This window comes from Plecotus auritus (genome assembly GCF_963455305.1).
Source record: "Plecotus auritus genome assembly, chromosome: 5".
NCBI classification, from domain to species: domain Eukaryota; kingdom Metazoa; phylum Chordata; class Mammalia; order Chiroptera; family Vespertilionidae; genus Plecotus; species Plecotus auritus.
In genome coordinates this window covers 90,701,166-90,711,397 of record NC_137776.1, presented here as the reverse complement: position 1 = coordinate 90,711,397, position 10,232 = coordinate 90,701,166, and the positions used below count along the sequence as shown (strand labels likewise).

Genomic DNA, 10,232 nt, shown 5'->3' with positions numbered 1-10,232 from the left:
GGACACTCACGCTGACACTAGAGAGAAATGACATTGACCCTCAAAGACTGCCTCGTAGGAAGCATTATGAACAATTACAACCACTAGGTGGGGCCAAGAGCTTGAAGCAAACCATAGGGAACGTCATTCCCTTGTTTTAGGAATTTAAAACTTCGAAAATTAAAGAATGTAAAAGACCAGGTATCCTCATCTGAGGAAATACGCAGTGTAATTAAACTCTTCCAGTCAGACTAAACACTAGTTGTTTTTTTCATGGAACTGAAGTCAAATCCAGGCAAACTTTTTTTTTTTTTTTTTTTTTTTTTTTTTTTTTTTTACCAACAAGTACAGGGCAAACTCCTGCATCCAACACGGTCAGCAGAAACTGATTTCAGGACGGACTGTGGGAGCGTGCTGGGCATCCAGGTCCAGGCGAGGAGGAGGCAATCCCTTAGAGCTCAGTTGTCAGTAAGCACTTCTGCTTCAAGATGGGTTCTTCGGTCACAACTGGAGCAGAGCTGAAAGGAAGGAAGAATGGGTTATTCCATGAAACCCTTTGAGATAGAAACTGTAAGGTCTGGGGCTGGGAAAGCAGGAACTTTACAAACTTTGCTTTCTAGCCTGCTTTAGCCTGCTTGAATAATGAGGAAAATAAACTTAAGCTGTCTGACCTTGTAGGCCAGAGACTAGATATGCCCATAATTTCAATGCCATGCCAGGTGTTTTTAATTGGATAGAAAGAACTGTGTTGTTTTCAAGGCCAGCAGCGAGATAACCACTAAGTGCACATAGGGCTGGCTCTTTAATAAAAAGGGAAGTTCTGCTTGTAGCCTTGCTTAGAATTTGAATTCATTTTCTCTAAGCCCACCGGTGAAGCCCACCGGTGAATAAAGTGTGACTCCCCCGGCCTGTGCTCTCGGACCGCGGGACCTCACCCGAGAGCTTTCAATAAACACGATTTTTCGCCTTTAACCTGCTTGTCTTGGTCAACTTATTGGCTTTGGTCAGATTAAGTCCTACATCTCTGATTAAACCTTACAGAAACAACACCCATTTCTCCACGAGTGCCACATGGAGCATGCTGAGTAAATGACAGACCTAGCGGCCAGCGTGGCTCAGTGGCTGAATGTCGACCTATGAACCAGAGGTCACGGTTTGGTTCCCAGTCAGGGCACATGCCCTAGTATAGGGAGTTCAGGAGGCAGCTGATCAATGATTGTCTCTCATCATTGATATTTCTCTCTCTCTCTCTCCCTCTCCCTTCCTCTCTGAAATCAATAAAAACATCTATACAAATAAAAGGGTAATATGCTAATTAGACCGGGAGACCTTCCAGACGTCCTTCCGGACAAAGCCATGGTGGCAGGGCCGAGGCAGAGGCGGTTAGGGATGATCAGGCCGGCAGGGGGGCAAGTTGGGGGTGAACAGGCCAGCAGGAGGGGCAGTTGGGGGCAAGAAGGCCAGCAGGGGGGTCAGTTGGGGCAAACAGGCCAGCAGGGGGGGCAGTTGGGAGTGAGCAGGCCGTCAGGGAGCCAGTTGGGGGTGATCAGGCTGGCTTGGCGGGACAGTTGGGGGCGAGCAGGTTGGCGGGGAGGGCGGGCAGTTAGGGGTGATCAGGCCGGAAGCGGGGGGCAGTTGGGGACGATCAGGCTGGCAGGCAGGTGAGTGGTTAGGAGCCAGCGGTCCTGGATTGCAAGAGGGATGTCTGACTGCCGGTTTCAGACATCCCCCAAGAGGTCCCAGATTGGAGAGGGTGCAGGCTGGGCTGAGGGACACCACCCCCCCACCCCCGTGCACGAATTTTGTGCACCGGGCCACTAGTATTGATATAAAATAACAGACCTAAATGACTGTGTTGTAATACTTAATTTAGCAATAAGGTATTCCACAGAAGGGAATTTTCTAGATAACTGATGCATATTTAATCTTGAAATTAAATCTAAAGATATCAATGTCTCCTACTTCCTTGAATAACATATACCAACCAGACACTTGCCCATTTCTTAATGAGTCAGTTATGACGAATATCAAAAACAGTACTGTGCTGAGCATGACAGCAACCTGCTCAGGAAAAACCCAGTGGGCTGTTCTGTGCTTCTTTACATAGTCTCAGGTGGCTGTCCAAGTTCCTATACCAGCCAGTATGTTTTGTTAGAGCTATGTGAAAAATAAAAGTATATGGCCCTGGCCCTGGCTGGATGGCTCAGTTGGTTTGAATGTCATCCGGTGTGCCAAAAGGGTTGCAGGTTCGATTCTTGGTCAGGGCACATACCTAGGTTGTGGATTCAATCCCAGGTCGGAGCATACAAGAGGCAACAGATCAACATTTCTCTCTCTCTCTCTAAAAATCAATGAAAACATATCCTCAGGTGAGGATTAATAAAAAATTTAATTCAATTAAAAAAATAAAAATATATAGGCTTTGCAAAAGAGTCTCTTTTGTAAGTGAAGAGCATAAATTTAGGTGCAAGGATATAACATCTATTTTGGTTTCAGATAAACTTAATATCAAAACATATAGTACAAGGACATACATTTGACCCTTGAACAACACAGGGATTAGGGGTGCCAACCCCCTTCCAGTTGAAAATCTGCACATAACTTGACTCACCCAAAACTTAATTACAGCCCCTTGGTATCCACTGGGGATTGGTTACAGGATCCCCTTGGATACCAAAATCCAGGGATGCTCAATATTCGGACTGGCAAGAATATATATAGCATTTCTATAAAACGCTATAGAACAATGCATAGTTGGCACCATGCATCTGGGGATGGAAAACACTGGTTTTCATCTGAGGTTGGTCGAATCCGTGGATGTGAAACTCAGGGATACGGCAGGCTGACTGTATATTTATTTTTTTAAATACGCATATAAGTAGACGGTGCAGTTCAAACCATGTTGTGTTCAAGGGTCAATTGCAGTTTAAAATATCAAAAGTACTAACAAGATTTATAAATGAAACAGCAATTATTTATCTCACCCTCTCCATTCCTACTACACAAACATTTTCAACTGTGGGGTAGTTTGTTTGTTTTTTTTCCTGGAATTTTCCCTTCACTTTTCTGTATCTCTGGTTTTCTGAGTGTAGGCCCTGGAATTGGTTATAAATGCAGATTCTTAGACACCATACCAGACACACAGAACCAAAGAGTCTGAGGGTAGGGCCCAGTAACCTGCGTTCTAACTAGCCCTTTAGGTAATTCTCATGCACAACTAGCACCAGTCCTAACTGTTCTAAGAGATGTTTCTACAATGACTTCCTACTAGAGACTATGAAAACGTAACATTCTTGCACCCCACTCACCAGCCCCACAATCCTTTGTTTTGATCTTTTCAACAGTGTATGAAAATTTTTGGCAATGCTAATATTCAGTATTTATTGTAATTATACAAATATTGTCACAACTGAATATAGGTGCATTAAGTATTTTTTTCTTGCACAATTTGTTTTCTTGGGACTGAATAACTGCCTCTTCTGTTGTGAACTACTTTCCCAATTTTCTATCCTTGCTTCTGACTGACCCCTAACCTCGCAGAAAACCTCGGCTCTCTTCTGAGTAAGTCAGCCATGCCATGTAAGTTTTAAAAACTGGGGTGGGCTATGTGTTTTCTTGGCAACATCCCTCCTGGAACTATATCCCCCTCTTCAAATCCACAGGATCTTTCCAGACCTCGGTGGGCAGCTGCCACCTTGGACGCTGCCTCCACCTCCCTTCTGGTAAATCCCACTCCTCTGTCTCCTGGCCCCACCTTGTCTTCTTTCTTAGATAATCAGCTTGTTCTGATGGAACACATGCTCCAATGAATAGCTTCCTGAGGAAGACCACAGGAGGAACACCTACTCTATAGAGAAACTATAGATTTCGCCTAACCCCACACTTCAATGATCTTTTGGATATAAATCTCTAGGTGAGAAATGCTTTTCCTCCAGAATTCTGAAGACATTGCTCCATTATCTTCTAGCTCTCAGTTAAGTCTGCTGTCATTCTGACTTCTAATCTTTCGTATGTATTCTTCCCCCAACCCCACAGACATGTATCCTCTCTTAACTTTGATATTCTGACATTTTACAATGTTCCTTGGTGTTGTCTGTTTTCATTCTCTGTGCTGGGTACTCAGTAGGCCTGTTGAATGTGAAAACTCAAGTACTTCTGTTCTAGGGAATCTAGATTCCTTTTTGTGACAATTCTCTCACGTTCATTTACTCTGTTCTTCTTTCTCTATTGCTAATGACTCATATATTGGATTTCCTAGGCCAACCCTCCATTTTCTTTTCTTTCCCAGTTTTCACCTTTTTTTATTTTGGGATAGATTTTCCTCCATCTTATCTTCCACATATTTTTTTGGATTTTATTTTTAACCTGGTTAATAGTTCCTAAGAATACTTTAGTTTCTGTTCTTTTCTTTTAAATGTCCTGTATCATTGCATAGGTGTAGTCAGTTATCTTTTCCCTCACGCTATTATCATTGTGCACTTTTTATTTCCTCCTGTTTCTTTTTCATTCAGTTTCCCTGTTTGGGTCTTTCCTCAAACATCTGATGACCTTTGCTCCTGTCATACTGAAGAGGGAAGCACTGGAACGCTGTTTGGAAACCACCCATGGGTAAAACTGCTGAACATTAATGGGCTTCCAGGTAGAGCTTTAAAGCGGATTTCCTGGCAGTTCCATCAGGGGACCCACAAACAGCCTTGTGGGCCTTTTCTCTTTGGTGTGTCAGTTCCTCTATAAAAGAATCCTCTTAATTTCCCACTTGAGACATTTATGCTTAGCCAACGACACTCTGGACTTTCAGTGTGTGAACTTTGGGTTAACCTTCCTGTTTTCAGTTTGGGACCTTACTCTACAGACACCCCAATCCAGAGCTGCTGGAAGCCAATTCCAGCATGTCATAATTACAAGAGTTTCATCAAAAGGTTGATGAAACTTGGGGGCTCAACAAGGGCTGAGTCACATATGTAATCACATATTGTAATGGCTGAAAAGGCACTTCCCCCAAACCTGAATAAGATGATTGTTTGCTGCCAGACAGCTCAGGGTATCTTAATCTACATGTTATTGCCTCCTGTTGGCCAAACACCTGAACAGCTGTAGGCTATTCCCCAATCTGACAATGCTTCTGTAAACCCTACCCTTTGAAGTGTATTATCGCCACCTTGCCTTAGGACAAATTGTGTTAATAAAAAGTAGGGGTCCTGAGACAAGGAGAACTAAGAACAAAGAACTTGGAACTTTAGCTCCTCTAGCTGAAGCTCCTCTGACCCCCAATGCCTTTCAAAATTATCTTTCATCTCTGGACTCTTACTTAATCTACCTTTCTCCAGATTGCTGAACCCTTTGTAATGCTGGAACAAGAGCACCGCACCAACACAGAGCCTCTCTGGCCCAGCTCCTCCAGCACAGGTAGGTTGGGGAGGACTGTTTACATGGGTACAAATATTTTCAGTCAGTCCTCATTCTCAATCCCACCTTATACCCCTATCTTCACAAATATCAGAACCCCCAATTCCTGAGCCTCTCCAGGGCTCTGCAATGTGAGTTTGCATGCTTTGTATGTTTCTCAGTTTCCACTCCCTCCCTTTTCATGTTTAAATTTCAGTTAAATGGAGCCTGCTAAATTGGTTACTACTTATTCATCATTTATCTGCTTCTAAAACTTGTTGAAGTCTCTCAATTGCTGTTGTCTCCTCTCCTGTTCTTTGTCTTTGTGGTTTTATACCTGAAAATTAAATTTTACAGAGAATACTCAAAGTAAATCTCATCTGTAGAGATGCAACCCGGGCATCATTTTTAGAAACATTTTATTGATTATAACGTATACACACTGAAGTGCACAGATCATGAGTGTACAGCTTGATGACTTTTTGCAAATGGAACACACCTTTGCAATTAATCAGCATGCAGATCAAGAAATAGAAAACTACTTGCCCTCCAAAGATCATTTTTGGACTTCCTTCTAGTCACTAATCACCTCAAGAATAACCATTATTTTTATTTCTAGGAGTTGCGCCTCATTTTGAACTTTACTTTGCTTATGTTATGGTGAGATGATCTCCAATGATCCTCACCTCCTGGAATTCACATGCTTAATCTCCTCCCCTTAAGCATGGGCAGGACCTGTGATTTGCTTTAGTCAATAGAACATAGCCGAGGTAACAGAATGTCACTTCTGTGATTAGATTGTACATGACTGACTTCCAGCTTGCTACCAGGTACTACTGCCTTCTTGGTTTGCTAGCTTTGATGAAGTAAGCAATTATTGTGGAGAGGACTGTGTGGCAAGGACTGAGAGTAGCCTCTGGCCACTAGTCAGCTAAAACACAGAGGCCCTCAGTTTAAGTCTTTCAGGAACTGATTTCTGCCAACGACCATGACTGGAGGCCCTTCTCCAGTTGAGCCTTAGGATGAGAACCTATCCCTGGCCACCACCCTGATTGTGGCCTGTCAGAAATCTGACGCAGAGGACTCACAGGAAGTGAGATTGTAAATGTGTATTGTTTTAAGCTGCTACATATGTGGTACTTGGTTCCACAACAATGAATAACTAATGTAAATATGTTTATGTGATTCATTTGTATTGCTACATTGCAGTTGTAGTTCATTAATCTTCACTGCTCTATTCTAATATTTATCTAGCTGACTGCTAATGGGCTTTTGTAAAGTTTTCAGCTTGGATCATTATGAATACAGGTGCTATAAACATTCTTGTACATGTCTTTCAATGCACATATATTTGTACTTCTATTGGGTGTGTACATAAGAAGAGAGTCACTGATTCACTGTGTATGTTCAACTTTTGTAAATACTGTCAAACCTATTTCCAACATGGCTATTCCAATTTTCAGAGATCCAGCTGCCTCCTATCTTCACCTGGTACTATGTGTCTTCTCTACACTGTAGCCCTTCTGGTAGTACGCAGTGTTCTCACATGGTGGTTTGAATGTGTATTCTTCAATGACTAGTCAAGCTGCACCCTATCTTGTATGCTTATTGCCCATCTGGATATCCTCTTGTGAATTATCTATTCAATTATTTTGTGAAATTTTCTATTGAGTTGTCTTTTTCTTATTTGTTTATAAGAGCTCTTTATATACACTGGGTATGAGTCCTTTGTCAGAGGGGGAAGAGGAAGAGAGCAAGAGAGAGAAGGAGAGAGAGATAGAGAGACAGAGTCAGAAACAAAGAGGAAGGGAAGAAGGAAGAGGGAGGGACTACAAATGTTCTCTCCCACTCTGTGGCTTTCCTTTTCAAGCTCTTGAAATGATATCTTTTGAGGAACAGAAGTTCTTGATATAACCCAAGTTATAATGTTTTTGCTGTGTGAGTAAAGCTCTTTGTGACCTGTTTAAAAAACCTTTGCCTTTATTCAAGGCCACAAAGATGTTCACACTGATATTTTCTTCTAAAAGCTTTATTATTTGATGTTTCATATTTAGATTTCCAATCCATCTAGTATGGATTTTTGTGTATAGTATGAGGTGAATCAAAATATTTTCCCCAAATATTAAAACACTGTAAAGATATATGTACCCATGTGTTCAGTGCAGCATTATTCAAAATAACCAAGATATAGAAACAACCTAAGTGTCCTTCAACTGATGATTAAATAAAGAAGATGTTGTATATATGCAATGGAATACTACTCAGTCATAAAAAAGATGAAATATTGACATTTGTGATAATATGAACAGATCTTGAGAGTATCATGCTAAGTGGAGTAAGTCAGATGGAAAAGAACAAGAACCGTATGATTTCATTCCTATGTGGGATATAAAACAAAAAGCAACAAGTAAACAAATAAGACAAAACAAACAAGACAACAGAATGGTGGTTATCAGAGGGGAACGAGGATGGGGGGAGAACAAACTGGGTAAAGGAAGTCAATATATGGTGATGAAAGGCCACTAGACTTTGTGGGGTGAGCATACAAAAATCCATACTAGATGGACTGGAGATCTAAATATGAAACATCAAATAATAAAGCTTTTAGAAGAAAATATAAGTGAACAATGGAGTATACAGATGCTGTATTATAAAGTTGTATACCTGAAACTTATGTAACGTTATTAACCAATGTTACCCCAATAAATTTAATTTAAAAATTTAAAAAAAATTCCCACATGGACATTTAACTTGTCTACCTGATTTACTGAAAGAAATCCCCTAGAGTGTTTTTTCATAAATCAGGTAACTGCAAACGTGCTGATTTGTTTCTGGACTCTATTCCGTTTCACTGATTTATTTACTTGTCATTTTTTGAATTATAATTGACATATTATATTAGTTTCAGGTATACTACTTGTCATTTTTATCTCTCTTATTGACTACTTTGCTTTGGGAAGGAGTAGAGATAAGCTCTTTTTCATCTGTAATTTTTAATTTGGAAATCCTTAAGAACTCACATTACATTGTGCAAACTCAATTACAAAGCATTATCATCTGGTCCTCTGTATGTAATCTCTATTTTTATAGTGGCAGTTACTAGGCAGATAAATGTTTAAAAAAATAACCTATTAAATTTCTCTTAAGTTAACCATCTAATAATTTGTCCTTTCTAATTAGGAAAGCATTTACTTCAACGACTCATATTTTCAATACTAGGAGGACATGAGAAATACCAGACATAAGCAGGAAAAAGTCTAAGGTGAAAATGAAGGCAATTTTAAAGCTTTTTGTAAAATGAGCACAGTTTTGGTCCTAACAACTAAATGTTGAAGGACTACAGGATAAACAAAAGCTCTTTTGAGTCCAATTTTTCTTTGTGGCAAGTGCTATGTAGAAATGAGTGTGCAACAGGTTTCAGTACAGGCTATCTCAGTGCCTCACCTTGGGAAACTCCTACCTCACCCTGAGCTGTGCCTCTTCACCATATTGATGGACAACAGAATAGTAAAGCATGAAAAAAAGACAAATCAACTTAAATATGCACATGTGCATAGCCCCTGGACAGACAACAGTGCAGAGGTAGGCCTGGGAGGGGACAGGAGTGGGGTGGAGGAGGTCAATGGGGGGCAGGGAGAGGACATGTGTAATACTTTCAAGAATAGATAAATTAAAAATACACACACACACAAATACAAATTTTAAAAGATAAGCCTGTAACATTTTTATCTAACAAAGATTTCATTTGAAAAGCCATAATGTCTACTTCATAATTTTGTAGAAAATTGCTACTTGTCAAGAAAAAAGAAAACACTAGTCTAAATAGTAAACAGAGAAAAGATTTATCCAATTTCAATTAAATTCAATGAAAGAAGAATTTACATTATTGCTTCAAATATATTTAATTTTCCCCCACTACTAACAGATGCCTAAAAACTGCAACTAAAAAAATGTCCTCACCTGGTCACAGCATCCACCAAGAATGGTGCTGGGGGAGAGATCAGCGAGATCACGTCTCTACTGCCATGTCCCTCCTTCCCCACCAAGGACGGTCCATTTTCTGTGAGTCCATTAGAAAGGACACTGCTCTGCTAAGGGAGACATACAACACATGTGTGAGCAGAGGTGACAATGCTTACCCAAAGGTCAGTGCTTCAGCTCTAAGTCATCTTACTAATGATTATGGTAATGAGGATGAGGATTTTGATGATCGTGGTTGTTTTGGTTTGTTTGTTTGTTTTTAATTATCCTTTCCTTCAGATTTTTATTTTATTCATCATTTATAAGCATTTACAAACAGAAAAGTTAAATAGCTAGTTTGAAGCTATTAGGTCAGTAAACAGAATTTTGATAATGACCCCTTGTTTTTAAGGAAAAACAAGAGCCTGGTAATCCTTTAGGTCTCACTCTGAAAGGGTAACCAATAGAAAAATTGCAAATATTAACTTACTGGCACAATCCACCGGGGCGTGATCATGGATGTTGAAGATACCTAAAATAAATTACATATATGTATTTATTTTCATAATTATACTCCCCATGCTTTCTTCTACTATGAGATGCATTGGGTGGGGTAGGGAGCAGTTCTTAATGGTCCCTGGAGCTGACATGAACTTCTGAATCCAAGATCATTTTCTACAACACAAATAATTTTGAGAATCTCTTTAATCTAAATATCCACTACTCCAAGAATGCTACTACTACTTTCAATTCATGTAATAGGACTGTCCCCCACCTCAGCATTGGTTTGATATTTTATTTTCTAAAATTTTAGTTCATTACAAATAATTATAGCCTTCTTGGTAGGATTCTGAACAATGGATTATGACAAATCAAAATGAATAGCATAAAAAAGTACACAGGAAAAA

At 40.0% G+C, this 10,232-nt stretch overlaps 1 protein-coding gene across 3 annotated transcripts in view; it reads right to left on the bottom strand.

The window, feature by feature from the left end:
* Positions 1–315: 315 nt before the first annotated feature.
* Positions 316–10,232, bottom strand: part of EPB41L5 (erythrocyte membrane protein band 4.1 like 5) — a 186,326-nt gene continuing 176,409 nt past the window's right edge. For 2 of the 3 annotated variants that reach the window (XM_080671033.1, XM_080671035.1), the window contains exons 23-25: positions 9,815–9,856; positions 9,325–9,455; positions 316–497 (exon numbers count right to left, since the gene is read on the bottom strand). In XM_080671033.1, the coding sequence (XP_080527159.1) occupies positions 431–497; positions 9,325–9,455; positions 9,815–9,856 (240 nt within the window). In that variant the 3' untranslated portion in view covers positions 316–430. The remainder of the gene's footprint in view (positions 498–9,324; positions 9,456–9,814; positions 9,857–10,232) is intronic. The other variant, XM_080671034.1, reaches the window with a different exon arrangement.